The sequence below is a fragment of the Balaenoptera musculus genome, chromosome 12, assembly GCF_009873245.2.
Source record: "Balaenoptera musculus isolate JJ_BM4_2016_0621 chromosome 12, mBalMus1.pri.v3, whole genome shotgun sequence".
Taxonomy (NCBI): domain Eukaryota; kingdom Metazoa; phylum Chordata; class Mammalia; order Artiodactyla; family Balaenopteridae; genus Balaenoptera; species Balaenoptera musculus.
Window position 1 is genome coordinate 7,473,325 of NC_045796.1, and position 16,440 is coordinate 7,489,764.

At 50.3% G+C, this 16,440-nt stretch overlaps 1 protein-coding gene across 4 annotated transcripts in view; it reads left to right on the plus strand.

Annotated features, from left to right (window-relative positions):
- Window positions 1-16,440, plus strand: part of AGPAT4 (1-acylglycerol-3-phosphate O-acyltransferase 4) — a 111,342-nt gene that overhangs the window by 73,641 nt on the left and 21,261 nt on the right. For all 4 annotated transcript variants that reach the window (XM_036871115.1, XM_036871113.1, XM_036871114.1 and 1 more), the window contains exon 3: window positions 15,420-15,589. In XM_036871115.1, coding sequence (XP_036727010.1) covers window positions 15,420-15,589 — 170 coding nt within the window. The remainder of the gene's footprint in view (window positions 1-15,419; window positions 15,590-16,440) is intronic.

The following is a 16,440-nucleotide window of genomic DNA, read 5'->3' on the forward strand; positions in this document are numbered from 1 at the left end:
GATCAATGCATAGTATCATGTATCCACCGTGACAGTGTCTTACGGAATAGTTACCTGCCCTAAAAATCCCACGTGTTCCACCTATTCATTCTTCCTTTCCAACTCCCAACCCCTGGCCCTTTCCAAACACATGGCCACATAGAAGATACATCCCATCTAAGACCCAGCTTGATAAGGTCACCCTGTTTTTTAAATTTCTGTATTTCATAGAATCGAACATGTCATTGATTGTAAGGTGCATCCTTATTTTATATATCTCTAAGAAAAAGAAATTAAACTAGGCACACCGTGGATAGAAAGATGCGCTCGACTTCAGGCATGTTAACGTGAGAACAGTATGCATTCAGAACTGGTAAATTGTTACCTAGAGCACAGGGCCTGCCCAAGTACAGCACTTTATTGAAACTAAAACAAATATTCAAAAGAACTGCACCACAGTTCCTGTTTGGCCTCTTCTGGGGTGGCAGTGAGGGGGCTGGGGGATGGTAGGTGAAGAAGGGGTGATGGAAAGAGTAAAGCGGAAGGAAGTTGAGCGACAGTGCAAGGCTGGGCCCTCCCACTGACCCCAGTGGCCTGGGTCCTGGGGGTGCACAAACCAGAGAGAAATCTTTACTCTCTTTGTGACCCTGGGCAAGTTACTAGAACTTTCTGAGCCTCAGTCTCTGCATCTGTATGGAGTACTACTAATCCTGCCACGTGACTCTGGGGTCAGATAAATGAGTTGTAGCAGGTGACAGGCTCACTGCCTGCCTACAGTATGTGCTCAGTAGATACTGGTTCTCCCTTCCTGCCTGGATCCTTGACTCCCCCTCTCCCTTACTTCCACCTCCATCTCACTTATGTCCTTCCACCGTCCCCCCAGCAGTCAGCCTGGGCTGGGTGACCCCGCCCTTGTTCTCGCTGCCTTGCAAGCACTCTGGGTGCTGGAGACCTTGCATCAGCCTTGGGCTCGGCCTGCATTAATTTGCCTTGGTAACGAGACGGGATGGGGATTACCTAAGACAGTTCACAGATGGCAGAGCCTCGTAATTCTTGGCCTTGGTGTTCCCAGGGCTGCCAAGCAATTAGGGTTTAGTAACTGGTTGTTGTGCCCACTCACTGGCTTCACGACTCGATTAGACGCAGCTCAGACAAACCCCAGTAAAATGATTTCCCAGGGACATTTGAGAGTTAGACTGAGATATAATTGAAACACAGGTTTATTTGAAAATTGCTAAGATTCTCAGAAACACGTGTTCTGCATGTTCATGAGGCCGCAGGACGACAGAAATGTGCCATCGGCTTCCGGGAATTCCAGGTCGCAGCCGCCAAGTGCAGTGGTCCTGCTCCCCCAAATCTGTGTGACCTTGGAAAAGCCACGTGGCTTCCATTTTGTCATTTGTCAAATGGGGAGTAAACGCCCATTTGACCAGACGGCCGTTCGGGGTGTACGAGGTGGTGCTGGTGAGAGCCCCGTGGGGCTATGGATGGCTGTTGAACGCTGACCGTTGGTTTCCAGCTTGTTCCTAGAGCCCAGCAGTGCTTGTTGCCATGGTTACTGCTGGGTTGATAACGACTCCGACTGCCAGATTCAGCAAATAAAAATTCAGGACTCCCGGTTCAATTAGAATTTCAGATAAACAATGAATAATTTTCACTGAGTTATGTTCCAGACATTGCACGGCTCATACACTAGTATATCTTTCACCTAGTATTGCAGGAGACATACTTATGCTAAAAAACAATTTGAAGTTTATCTGATATTCAGATTTCACTGGGCACTTTGCATTCTATCTGGCAACCTTTAATAGGATAGGACAGAATATTACCTTACTGAAAACAAGAAGTTTCTCAGGAAATAACTGATGTTAGGATAGATCCAGAACTCTCTGGTGACCTCATTTATTACAAGTCAAGGAAGAGTAAACAATCTGCACATTATCCTCAATAATGAAAAGTTACTCTGGCAAAGAAGTTGGTCCTGTACTGGAAAAGGCCAAAGGGGCAAAGTCTCCATGGCCTCCTAGGCTGAGAGAAGGAAGCAAAGTCTCACGTGGAGAAAAAGTTTTTTAAGAAACAATTCCAGCATAGTGTCTCTTTCACACTTCTGGCCCTAAAATTTATTTTGTGAACTGTGTATATTTCAGCATCTCAATTCCTTTTTATCCTGTTAAAAAATCACAATATATGTATTTCTCTGAGTAATGAATGTGAATTATGAACATAAGTCTCACCATATTTCGATGAGGGGAAGGTGAGAGAGGACATTAAATGGATGAAAACTTAGAGTAGGTATTTATCTTCAGTAGATTTTAAACTCTGCTTAAAGTGTTCCTAAGGAGATTAGTCATTTCTTAATGTTGCTTTAAAAAAATTGTTTTTAAGTGTTTAAATGGGTCCGAGGACTCTACCGTCCTTAACTGATTCTTGACATGATTTGGATCTTTGTGAAGTTTCTCTTAGCTACAAGTCATGCCATCACCAGCTATGAAATGACAAATATTCGTGGATATCTGTGCCAGTCCTATTCTCCATTCTGTGGGCAGCATGACAACAAATTGGAGGAGACAAAACCCTCCCCGAGGGACGATATGGTCCATGTAGAAGGAACACCAACCCAAAGCAAACAGCACTGAACGTGTGAGAAAGAACATAAGATTCAAGGAGGGAAGGTGATTGCCCATCGCCGCTGTTGGCTGTAGTTCTTATGCAGACATTGGTCAAACATTAGTCTCATTCAGTGTTCATAATAATTTTGTGAGTGATATTTTATTATTCCTTTTTTATAGATAAAATTGAAGGTCAGAGAGGTTAAGGAATATGCCCATGTCATGGAGCTAGTAAGTGATGGAATGGGAATTCAGATCAGGTCTGTCTGACTTCAGAGTGCCATCGGCACAGTGTCCCTAAGGGGGGATTTAGAAGAAAGACAAATTACTTCTAATGGAGGTTGGGGTGTGGTCAAGAGAAACTCCATGGGCAAGATCTCGTTTGAGCTGAAGCTTGGAAGACAGATAAGGTTTGGAAGTTCTATGGAAAAGAAGAGCCTTTCCGGCCAAGAGAAGGGCTTGGCAAGAGGCCAAGGGTAGGTACACAGAGTTCTGTCTAGCTAGTTCCGGGAGCAGCATGTAGTTCAACTTGACCTTAGCTCAAGGTATGTGGCAGAAAGAGGGTGTGCCAAGCAGTAGGGGCTGGGTAAGGAGTCTCACTTCCTGTGTAGATGGTGAGGGCTCGGTGAGGGTGCAGACGGGGTTAAGCTGGCACTGGGCACAGACTGGACGAGAGGAGCACGTGACACTGGAGGCAGAGAGACCAGATGGAAGGTCATCAAGGGATGACAGAGACAACCGTGAAAATGGAAAAGGGATGACGGCCCTAGACACGGAACCGGTGGCACTGATGGACTGACGGGCTGGCGTAGTGGGCAGTGGATGGCAGGGGACACTAGTGGTGTGAGCAGATGACCTGTGAGTTTGCTATAAGTTAAAATTTTGGCAGCGTACACCATGGCTGTTTGTAGAGGAGCTCCAAGCCATAGCGGGGAGGTGGACGGAGTCCCCCAAAGCTGCCTGTACCCTTAAGAGTACCACATTCCAGAGTCTGAGCCCCAGATTTTTAGGCTAAGACATTTGCTCTACTATTATTTTAATCAGGTTCTGTTGAACTCATACTAAGCAATCTTATGAAACACTGAGGTATAAAAATGAGAACGCAGGTAATAATCTACTTCTCAGTGGAGAGAATGAGATGGAGTGAATGCTCCTATTTGCTGATCAACACACTTTTGCCCCGAGGGCTGATCTGCATGTGAGTTCGGGTCACATCCAGGAGGTGGGTGAGTAACTTTGCACTGGGTGACTGTGCAGTGACCCCACCAGGGACTGGTGTGCAGTGTGAGAAGCGTGTCGGGCCGTCATTGCTCCCGGCAGTGAGCACAGCCTTTCCTCCTGAAGTACCAGTGTGCCCTCCGGTTGCTTTTTTTCTTTCCACCACGTGCCCATTTCTAGAAATAAAGCTGGTGCCTGAGTCTTGGCCTGGAATCCACGTGTTCTCTTTAAGGTGCCTCTTGCATGTCTCTGGTCCGTGCCTTGGTGTTTGTTTTTACACTTTTACTTTGAGGAAACCATCTTACACATCATTTCCAGGTTCACTGCTGGAGTGTGTGTTCGCCCACGCAGCTGTAGCGCACACCCTGGCCTCAGAAGGGTGACTTGCATTCCATGACGTAGGGAAGGGCCTTCCATCTTCAAGTGGAACATTCGGACCCGAGGCTTCACCAGGTTGTAACATCCTTGTGCGCACGGGAAGGGAAACAGCGCAGAATACGCCCACGGCCTTCATACTTCTTGGCTTCGAGAGGTCTTTCTTTCCTTAAAACAACTTAGCAAGTAATCCTGGGTGGACCACTCTGACTGGGGCCTTAGGGGGAGGGAGGTAGTAGAAGTCTAAGCTTCCAGAAGCTTCTGGGAATTGGAAAGACCCCACATTTCAGTCACCGCTCAAGAGTGTGGACAAGTCCTGAGGCCTATACCCGCCCTCACTAAGTAGAGGGCACCAATGAGACCAGAAGGCAAGGACCCTGCAGAACTTGGGGTCTGGGGCTGCTTTCCAAAGGAGGGCCTTTGATGTGTGTCTTGAGGGGCACTAGGATTTGGACCAGAACAACAGGAGTGGTGTCGGTGTGTGAAGGGTTGGAGGGAGGAGAGGGGTAGGGGTCCCTTGAGTGTCTGCTCTCAGCCAGATCCTTCACAATGTGTTGAAAATTCCCCCTTAGAGTGGATGTTGCTGTTGTCAAGTCCTGTAGGAACCCGGCAGCTTACACGTGCTCCATCTCTCCCCTGGGATGCTGAGACCCGGCAGCTTACACGTGCTCCATCTCTCCCCTGGGATGCTGAGACCCGGAGGAGAACGCGCTAAGTACTGGCTCATCTGACTAAGGTCAGAGACATCACCCAAAGGCAGTAACTGTCAAAGAGCAGTCACCTGGCTTCCCTGCGCCCCCCGCCGGGCACTGACTCAGCGCCTCAGCACAGCCTACGCGTGGGCACTGGCTCCCACTTAGCCGTCAGGATGCTGAGGTGGGGGAGGTGCCGTTCCTCGCAGTCGCTCTGAGAAGGGCTGAGCTCCAGGGTCCAAGCCCTGCGGCCTGAGTCCTCTGCGGCCTGGACTTTACCTGCTGACCCTGGGGACAATGGAACAGTGCCAGCTTTCGAGAATTTCTCACCACTCCGCATGGCGAGCAGAGGAGAGCAGAGAAGTGAATACCTTCACACTCTGGAGACTTTAGACCTTTTAACTGCTTAATAGAGTGGCATTGAAATGTAAGGCATTTTCGAGTTGTATTGTAGTCTTCTTCTCAGAAATTTCAGAAACGGAAATCCCCGCGTGGCCTTGGTCTGCATTTTACACACGGGTATATTCTTAGGGTTTCCGTCTTTGTCTCGCCCATGGTTGCCCCTAGAGGCGTGGCAGCGAGTGGTTGAGGCAGGACTGAGGTGTCTGGGGGCTGCCTTTGACCCTGGACGTACTCTTCTGAGTAAGAGGAAACTTGCCTCCTTTCACTTTCTTTTTACGAAGCATTTAAATACATGTAAGAGTAAAGAGAATAGCAGAGGGATTCCCCATATTCACAGCACTTGGATTTAAATATTGTAAATACTTTGTTATACTGAATTCTTGTTCATTGATCAATTGCTGAAAATTTATAAAGCGAATCCCAGATATTTTATGTCATGAATTACCACCCCAAATTATCATGAGGTGTGTTTTACAGAGAATAAGCACATCTTCAAAACAACCACATTGTTATCACAACTATCAAAGTTAGTAATTTTTTTTAGTGTCATGTAATACTGTCTATCTTCAGATTTCTCCAGTTGTTTCCAAAGTTTTTTTTTTTTTTTTTTTAAACATTTGGAGTGTTGAGTTCAGATTTCAATAGGGTCCATACGTTGCATTTGGTTGTTTCGTCTTTTAAGTCTTTCTTAGCTTAGGGCACCCCGACCTGTAGAGTGTCCCGCCTTCTGGGTATGTGTGGGCGCTCACTGGAGTGGCCTTTAACCTGGTCCTCCCCCCCTGGATGATAAACTAGGAGTTAGACATAAATGCTGGGTGAGTGCAGGTTCAGGTTGGTCCACAAGAACAGTCTGTGCACTGCTGCTTCCCCTCATGGTGGGTAGTGTGCCCTGGGCAGGCAAGACGGTGGGGAAGTGGATTTTATAGAACAAAATCTGGGCGGTGATGGTGCTTGCTACTCCCAAGCTTCGGGTGCCTCTAGGCATGGTGACGCTGGATTTCTTGTCTTGCCAAGGGCTGGACGGGGTGGGAGCCTGACCATTAACTCTCACTGGTGACGAGTGAGTGGGAAGGTGTTGTGAGGAGAATGATTGGCCGGGTCTGGGAGAGAAATAGAAGTGGCCACAGAGAAGGGGAGTGGTGACAGGGAAGGAACGGTCAAAGGCTGGGGCAGAGCGAGGCCAGGGCAGGGCCGAACCGGTCCCCTTGCACCTCCTCTGAGCCAGGATGCTGGCCCCGCGCTAGGCTCACGTGTCCCAACCCAAGCCCAGTTCCTCTGCCGCCTGCCCCTCCCTCCCACTGCTTCCCAACTCTCTCAACAGCAGGTCCATCCCCAGCTGTTCAGTGCAAACATCTTAGAATCACCCCTCAACCTTCTCTCCTACCACATCCAGCCCAACAGCCAATCCTGTGCTCCCCGCCTTCAGCATTACCCTGGACCTGACTCCTCTTCCACACGGCCACCACCACCGAGCCCAGGTCCCCTCTCTCCTGGCTGATTGCAGCAGCTCACCCCCTGTGGCCAGCCTCTCCACCCGAGCCCGCTGACGTCATCCTCTACGCAGCAGCCAAAGCCACCCTCTCAGTGGGTCCCCAGCTCTCAGCCCTGGAAACACACCCGTGAACAAAACAAGTCCCGTATTTGGGAAAGGTTCCCTTCTAGCAGGTCACATTTCAAGTAGATCACGGCAGCTTCATGCTAAACTTCAGAGACTTCTGGGAGGCACCCTCTGGGCCATCTGTGAAAGATCAGCCCTCCCCGCAGACCCTGTCCCCCAGCCCTTCCCCTTCCCGTTGCCCTCACAGCACTTGTAGCCGTCCAGCTACCACGTTATACACCTGTGTGCTGTTTGCTTCTTTACTGCCTGTCTCCCCTGCTAGCGTGTGTTTGTTCACTGCCACGTCCAGGCCCCTGCACTGGTGCTGGGCGTCTGGTGGACTCTGCCTTGATATATTTCTTTAAGTGTTTTTTTATTGTGGTAAAAGTCACATAATATAAAACACACTATTTTAACCGTATTTAACTGTACAGTTCAGTGGCACTAGGTACATTCACATTGTTGTGCAACTCTCACCATCATCCATCTCCCCAATTTTTCACCTTCCTAAACTGAACTCTGTCCCCATTAAACACTAACTCCCCATTCTCCCTCCCCAACGGCCCCCTACCCTCCAGCCCCTGGCGTCTACCAACATTACTGCCTCGATATTTGATTACTGGATGAACAAGGACACTGATGCTTGGGACCAGAAGATCAGATGGCACAGGTGTCAGGGCTCAGTGATTCCTGAGCTGCTTTCTTGGAAGGGAATTTTGAGAAGCCAGAATATCGGGGCACCAGAGTCGGGGGGTGGAGGTGGGGTTCTAGACCCTTCCTTTCCCTGTCCTCCCTCCTCAGGGTTTTGATTGAGGGTGGGAAGCAAAGGGCTTCAACCTGGCTTTTATAAACATCACTCAGGACAGTCGTACTTCTTGATGTTTTGCCTGGTCCTGAAAGTGAGACCCAATAATTGGCAGCCGAGTGTCGGCTCCACTTGGTGGAAAGCTGCTTTTCTGTTCCTAATATTACTCAGTCCCTGTGCATAATGTAAACGCCAGTAGCATTTATACCGGCTGCTCTCGGTCCAATTCTATCTCAGCACCAGTTACCCGGTTCCTGTCTCCTTCACTGCAGGATGTAAGTCGGGATAGAAGCAGCACTTCATCCCCTTTCAGGCAAGTGTTCTCATGGCCCCTCATCACCCTGACCTGCCATCTCAAGGCTCAGAGAGAAAGGTTACAACGTGGCAGCATTAGGTCTTTAAGACTTGAGCTCCAAGAACATAGCCAGCAGGTCAAGGCCATTGCCTCCATGCCCTGCCAAGGGCAAAGCCTGCATAGAAACAGGCACTTCCCCTGGGCTGCGAGGACGTGATGGAGATGCTGCAGGGTCCACAGGAGTTGGCTTCTTGCGTTGCCAGCTTGTAGCGGATCCGTGTCTATCAGAGAGGTCCTGCAGGGCTTCCCACACTTCCCTTCATTCTAAGGAGCCTTTTCAGACATTGTTTTTCTAATCACCCTATGAAAAGTTAATAGCCCTATAGATATACTGTGCATCTGTTTGTAGGCTTCTTGCCTCAGCGTCATTCAATGACCTGGGCACCTAAGTGGGAAAAGCAGGTGCTTGGATGACTGGGATGTGGGTTGAAATGTTGCAAGTACAATTGGGTCCCTAGTTCGGTGTCATGGAAAGAAAGTGCTGAAATCTGGTTGTGGCCAAAAGGTATATGCTGGGGAATTAACTAGAAATAATTCGAAACAAAATACAAGTAAGTGCCCAACTGCGTGGAGCCCAGATAGAGGCAGGAAGTTAGGAAGACCTGTGTCTGGGTGGCCCGGGACCTGCGGTTTTGTGGAAATACGGGCATGTGTTGAGCCTAGAAGGATGGGTAAGGCGAGGCAGGGAAAACAGACATGAGGAAAAAAGAGGAAGGGATAAGCATGGTCCACGGGGCATAGCTAGGCAGGGAGGAACCGACTTCACCCACGTTTGGAGCCGGTTATGGGGCTGTGAGTGGGGTGCTAAGGCTGGGCGGCTCCACCATAGACCTGGTAGGCAGACGGGGACCAGTCGGCAGCTGGTCTCCCATCAGAAGTCCCAGATTCTGTATCGAGCGCCGTAATGTGAAAGCGCGTTTGTTTATTGAACTCCATCCTCTTTTCAGGGTCTCCGTGGGCTCCCTCAGGGCTGGCGAGGTCAGAGCTGGCCCCAAACCTCCCTGTTGACTCAGCTCCCGCTAACCGCTCAAGTTCACGTTTTTATCCCCACTTTTGAACGTGGCCCAGAGAGTGCAGAAACCAAGGCCAGGGCAGGGCGTGTTCCTCCCCGGGGGTGTAGGAGGGGGCGGTCTCAGGTCAAACCCCAGAAACTTCTTTGATTTTGCATTTTGGAAGCTTGTGAGGTAGAGAGGTTTCATGTTTAACCTGAATTATTATCAGCTAAATTATAAAAAAAACTATTATGAGTACATAATTATATATACTTAGTTTATAGATTACATATAATTACGCATGTGATTATGTAATTATTAAAGTAGGATAAAATTGATAATAAAAATACCATTTTCCTTGGTCACATGTCCCCCGCATCTCCAACGCGGGGGATTCTGGCTGTTTGAACAGTGAACTCTGATGAACAGTCTGGATTTCGAGGCCTTTTCTGCAGGAACTTTGCCTCCTTGTGTTATTAGAATTCTCGGCACTTCTTCCAGAGAGGGCTGGAGAGAGGAGAAATGTCATTCGTGGCAGGTGCGAGCAGGAAGCTGGGGGAGAGGTTTGGTGGAGAAGGAGGGGGCCCTCACCCCTCCACCCACGTGGGCTGCTGAAGGATTCGGCTGTGGGTCTGGAGGATCGTTGGGTTTCCAGGGCGCGTGTCGACCCCTGGGATCCAGCGCAGAAGGAGCCGGGTCTCACAGCTGCTCAGCATCTGGACTGCAGTGAAAGGAGAGACATCAGAGCTGAGGCCAGGGAGGTCTGGGGGTGACAGCAGGGCCGCCCAGAAGTCGGCACTCGCCCATGTGCTGCTCGTTCTTTCCTGGCTGTTCTCTCTGTCCCTTGATTATTTCTTTTGTCCTTATTGCTGTATTACCCTTGGTGGTCACAGTATTCAGGAGAAGAAAAGCACTGGTTCTAGGGCGGGCAAGCGTTAAATGCTTTAATCACTTTAGCACGTTTAACCTTCACAGCAGCCTTTGATTTGGGCGTCTCCCTCTCACAGAGAAGGGCTGCCCGAGGTCAAAGGTGTGGGCCTTGTACTCTGAGCATCCTCTGATCTCTTCCCTCCCTAAATGCTCTTTCTCTCCCCTCCGCCATATAATCATGGCTTTCGGTGTCCTCGTGGACCCTCTAAATCCCCCTGTCTGGGTTTAGGGCCCAGCACTCCCACCTCCTAGCGGTGGGAGCTGGACCGGCTCCCTGGCCTCAGTGTTTCCATGCCGTCAGCTGTGAAATGGGGACAATGATGTGTGAGCTGACTCAGCGAATGTTAGTTGTTACCATTTCCTCCTTCTTTACAAATATGAACCAGGTGCCTCTCCCATCTCCCCCTCTTTCCCTTTTGTCCATCTACCTCTTTTTTCCTGTCTGTAATCGAGCTGCGCAGCACAATAGCAAATAGAACAAAAACATCTGTCCTTCAGACCGTGTGCCCTTACAGCCCCCTGGGTCTGGTCCTTCCATCAGCCCCTGAAATTGGAGGCAGCAGGTTGGGACTTTACAGTGACTTCCTGTGCTCCACACCCCTCCGGGACCATTACCTCACTGGCCCCGCCTGTCTCCAAGTGGAGTTCGCCAAACCCGCGGCAGTAACTGGCCAGAGCCAGGCGTGGCCCCAGATCGCAGGGTCCAGAGGCGGCTGAGCTGCTGGGCTGGGCTCCTGCCAGCGCCTCCAGCCACCCTGCCCTCGGGGAGTAGCAAAAATAAAGACTGCAAAGTCTAACAAACTGAACATCTTTAAATGGGACGAGAGGCTTCAAAATTGCTGCGTTATATGGAAGAAACCTTGGCCGCAGATCTCGGCTGTAACGAGGGTTTGACAGCCATTGGGGCCCTGCTGGCTCAGCCCACACCTCTGGCGAGAATGGGGTGACCAGGGTGTGTCCTCCCTCCTACGAGGCCCAGGAATTAACGGGCAGGTTGAGATCGCGGTGGGCGGGAGGACCGTGATGATATGAGGTGCCGGCTCCTATCAGGGCCTCGGGAGGGGAGGGGAGGGAACAGGAGGGGAGGGGGAGGGGAGGGAGGGGTGGGGAGGGGAGGGGGAGGAGGGAGGGGAGGGAGGGGTGGGGAGGGGAGGGAGGAGAGGAAGGGGAGGGAGGGGTGGGGAGGAGAGGGAGGGGAGGGAGGGGTGGGGAGGGGAGGGCAGGGAGGCTGGAGGAGCTGCTTGCTTTCCGTGAGGAGGCAATGCGACCCTGGGGCCCAGAGGTCCTCCCTCTTGAACTAGGATTTCACGTCTGTGTGTGGCAGCCCCTCCCTTTCCCTCCTGTATCCCTGCCTCTGCTCAAGCTTCTGCTTTGAACAAATACTGACATTTCCATTTAGAGCTTTTTGGAAGACAATTTAGAAATATACATAAAATTTTAAAATATGCATACTCTTCAATCCATAATTCTACTTTTTGGTATACTTATAGTGGAGAAATACTTTCACAATTTTTTTTTAAACATGCATTTTCAAGGATGTTTACCACAGTATCTGTAACAATAAAAAACAAGGGGAAAAAGTGCTAATCGATGGCAGAATGGCTGAATAAATCATAGTATAACTGTAGCAGGAACTGCCACGCTGCTAGTTACCCCTCATGAAATTGCCATTCTGGCTATTTTTGACCTAGAAAATGGCAATTTCGTAGAATGAGAGATATCCCTGTGCCTCTATTTCTTCATCTTTAAAATGGGGACAATCATCGTGCCTCTCACAGGGTTAGTGTGAGGATTTAATGCAATACCGTGTGGCCTTGGAACAGTGCCCAGCCCATGGCCAGAGCCCGGTAAATATTTGCTGATACTTCTGTGTATCTGTATGAACATGGAAAGAGCCCAAAATACACCATTTGGAGAAAATAGCTATATGTATATGCTTTCAAATATCGATGAAGTATGGACCCATTCATGGGGGGAAAAACACGTGTGTGTGCGTGTGTGTGCATGTGTGTGTGTGTGTGTGTGTGTAAACTCCTAAGAACAGGACTAGAAGGCCACTGTCCACGCTGTTCCTAATGGTTAACCCTGGAGAAGGGAGCTGGGCTTGGGGGAGGGTGGGGGATGGGCAGAGGACGTGGCCCTCAGAGCTCACCCAGAGGCGCAGAGCTGCTGGCAGATGCACACACCTATAAAGGGAGCGGTCCTTAGCCCTGCAGGGCTCTTGTCTCTGCAGCTCCTGCTGGAGCTTGAAGTCCCAGGTAGAGTCGTCAGGAAGGGGTGATGGATGTAAATGGATGGATGATCAAGAGGTCAGGACCCCCAAGCAATATCTGCAGCCCTGTGAGGACAGACGGAAACCTCTGTGGGTTCTTACTGCACCTGGCGTGGATGATGTGGGTGACGTGGGTGACCTGGGGTCCTGCAGCAGCCGAACCCTCCCAGGAGCAGACACAGCCAGGCCCAGGAGTCAGAGGGGCTGGAGGGGCTGGAGATGGAGGGGCAGTTGCAGGTCTCGTTTCTGCTTCACACCAAGGAGGTGAATCAGCACGTCAGCCGCGATGCGTGTGACCTGCAAAACCCGTCAAACCTCCCAAGAGTGTCCCTTGTGGTCCCTTAACTGGAAACAAACAAGAAAGAGGATTCTGATGGGCACGCTGCAGGGCCGTCAAGGGGAATTACACGTTTTCCTCTAAATACTTCTGGATTAATTGAACTGTTTTACATTGTGACTATAAATGTAAATACTTATTGTGAATTAAAAAAAAAAAAGAAACCCTTGGTCAAAAAAAAAAGGGGGGAGGAAAGGAAAGAAAACTCTTTTACCCAGTGAGATTCAGTGTTCAGTTGTGTAGCTAACAGCCTGTTGAGATGAGGGAGGAATCAGGCCTCTCCGCACTGTCACCACCCGGTCCCGCTGCGGTCACCTGTCACTGGGCTGCTGCAGTCACCCCCTGACGGGCCTCCCTGCCTCTGATCTGTTCCCACTTCAGCCAGAGTGATCATTTCAAAATGCAAATGAGGTGCTGCTGTGGCCTCTTTAAAAATGCTCCAGTGACTTCTCATTGCCTTTATTGTGAAATCATAAATCATAACTGCTTACTCTGGTGCTGAAGTTGCTGTAACACTGTCTCTCTCTCTCTCTCTCTCTCTCTCTCTCTCTCCCTCTCCCTCTCTCCCCTCCCCTGGTCACAGAGCCAGGCCTGCTACAGAATTACCGTGTGTATAATAGTAGTAAGAAGCTTACTGATCCCCTACTATGTGCAACATCATGCTAGGTGCCTTGACTACGTGATCTGATACCCACAGCATCTCTAGAAGCTTTTCCTATCTTTATTCACAGACAAGGATGCTGAGATTTAGCGGACATTGAGAAACAGACCAGAAGCCTTACAACCATTGCATGGCATCCGCGGGACTGGAGCCTGGCTGGGTCTGGCCCCAAATCCACGAGCATGGTGTTCGGCAGCCATCCATCCCGTGAAGAGCCTCTGCTCTCCTGGTCATACCACCTGTTGCGGGCGCGACTGTCTTCCCTCTGGGCTGCAGGCTCTGGGAGGGTAGGAGCCCGGGAGCAGCTGTGGGTCTGCTACTACACCGCCAGCCCCTCGCATCCTGCTTGCACACATCAGGTCACCAAACAGTGTTTGTGGGAAGCATAGATGTGCCGGCACGGTGCTGGGTTCTGGAGTGATGGCTGGAGTCAGGGTGAACCAAGCAAGGTGGTCTGTGCCTGGCGGGGCCTGTGGTCTGTAGGGGCCGGGGTGTCATATGTCACTGTGTCACAAGCTGTGATAAGTGCCACGAAGGGCGCTGGGGAAAGTGGAAGGGGGGCCCGGCCTGCCCTGGGCAGGGAGCGGCGGGGCACAGAGAGGCATTCAGGAGGTGTTTGCACGATGAGTCACAGGGAACAACAGTTCAGCTTGATCTCGCTGCTTCCACGCGGCTCTGCTTAGGGCTTCTCCGGGCTCCGTGACCAGTAATGGGATAGGTGGGTCCTGCTCACCCATCTCTCGGAACAAATCAGTGCAGCAGTAGAAGCGTCTTTCTACACGGCGGGAACTGTCCCGCCGGCCAGGCTGCCCTGCGCCCCTCCCCTCCCTGACGGCCACCTCCAGGTCCCACCAGTGTCGCTGCCCGTGGGACAGCTGCCTGGGGGCTCAGCGTTTTCTCAACTCCTAGGAATAGGCGGACTCTTCAGTGTCAAGTAAGGGGTGTGTTTTGGTTTGGTTCTGATGACACTGGTAGATGCTGAAGCCCGGGTTTGTTGGGAGCTTGGCATGTACTTTGCACAGAGTGCCTGTTACGTGTCATGCCCGTTGCTTCTCACAAAAGCCAGTGAGGCCGTCCCTCCAAAGATTAGGAGGCTGCGGTGCCATGCGTTTCATCTGTCCAAAGCCCCACAGTGCTCATGCTTAGAAACTAGACTGTAGTGCCTTCTAGAGAGTTCTGGCTCCAGTACCTAAGCACCAGTCTCCAGCCTCAAGGAGAGAGGTTTCCAAGGGCTCAAGCCTTTCACACATGAGACTTGGCTGGAGTCGAGACCACACCTGCTGGGCTGTGTGCGTGTGTGTAGGGGCGGGTGACGAGTGAGTCCTCTGCCTAACGTGCACCCCTCTAAGTGGTGATAAAAAGGGGCGCGTCCTTTGCAGAGGGCTCACCCACCTGCCCACCCATCTGCTGAACAGGCTTAGCTCTAAAATTCCATTTCAAAGCTGTAGTTCTAATCACCAAGGTTCGGCTGTTTTTCTGGACAATTTCTACCATAAAGGTTTGTCCTGAGGCCACTGGGTTGGGTATTGGTGACCTAGATTAGAGGTATCACTGAAGAATAAAGGCAAGTTGGTCACTGTTACCCAAAAAAGGACTTTCCTATTTCACAAGCTCCTGCAAGAGTGTTTTAATAGTTGCGTTGAGGCCTGCAAGGTAATGGACCTAATTTATCCTTGCCCTTCAGGTGCTGGTGTTTCACCGCCGTGCTCCATTATTCCTGGTGCACTCCAGTGTCGTAAATGGGAGAGAAAAATTGGGTATTTAGTGTTCTTTGATGGCGTTTATAAGTATCCCAATTAGTCACTTCCCAGGACGTTAAGAATTCTGTACATCACCTCACGCTGCCTTTCAGGGCTCTGAAAACACAAGGGCGTGGATTCTTGATGGATTCAGGCTTTCTGATTTATTTTTTCCCAAGGTACTTAATCAAGGAATGCAAGTCATTTGCCTTCTCGAAGCTTCCTCTCCTCCCCTGGAGACTGGTGGAGTTTTCTCGATCTTTTTTTCCTTCTGCTTTGAAACCCTTTCAAGAACGGGGGTCTGGGCTGAAACGATCCAGAACCTGACCCCTCAAAGTTGCTTTCTGTTCCAGCCAGGGCGGCAGAGCCTTGCTGCCACCTGGCCCAGCAGACCAGACCCCTGGTCACAGAGGGTGCGTGAAATAAAGGTCCGTCTGTTGTGGTGGTTTGTTCCAGAGCTGGTGATGTTGCTGGAATGGTGGTCGGGCACGGAGTGCGTCATCCACACGGACCCCCAGGCCTACCCCAAGTACGGGAAGGAAAACGCCATCGTTGTTCTGAACCACAAGTTTGAGATCGACTTTCTCTGCGGTTGGAGCCTGGCCGAGCGCTTCGGGGTCTTAGGGGTAAGTCGGACGTGCATTTCCCATCTCACACATCTCTCTCCTTCAACCCTGTAACTCGTCTTTTCGCTCTCGGTCGTTCAGAATTTGCAGCAGCATTAACAGGACTTGTTGAAATGTTCTTAACCAACTGCTTTTCCTTCTTGCTCAGAATCAAGACGAACATCTGCTTATGGGTAAGGATCATGTTTATCCAGCAGTTATGATGCACTGGGCATTTGACATACGATTAATGTATTTAATCCTTACAGAAACATTTGGGAGTCAGGAACTGACACCTGCCCTTTTTTAAAAGCTGCGGTTAAATACCCTGCTCGGGGTCACACAGCTGTTAACGCAGATTTGCATTTGAACTTGTCCAGCTTGTATTCTTAATCTCTATGCTCTGCTCCCTCCCGGGCTGACGGCAGAATTCACCTCTGAATGTTCATCCTCATGGACGTGAGAAAGCTGAATGCCTAGGCGAGAGCGTTTGACCTGCAGAATTCAGAATAAATACAAAATCCTGTTTTTCTCCAACTAGTTTGACTTCTTGCATACCTGGAGGGCGTGAGGCCAGGGGAGCTGCCTGACCCCTTCCTAAAGCGGCCCATCCATTCCTACTACCCTTGAAAGGAACCAAGCAGCATCTTGTTGTGTGAATTGTTTAGCAGTACTTTTGTCTTAATTGACCTTCAAAAAAACTCACCTGATTCATTTCTTTTATTTATTTACTTACTTATTTATTTATTATTTGTGGCTGCGTTGAGTCTTAGTTACTGCACGCGGGCTTTCTCTAGTTGGGGCGAGCAGGGGCTACTCTTTGTTGCGGTGCGTGGGCTTCTCATTGCAGTGGCTTCTCTTGTTGCAGAGCA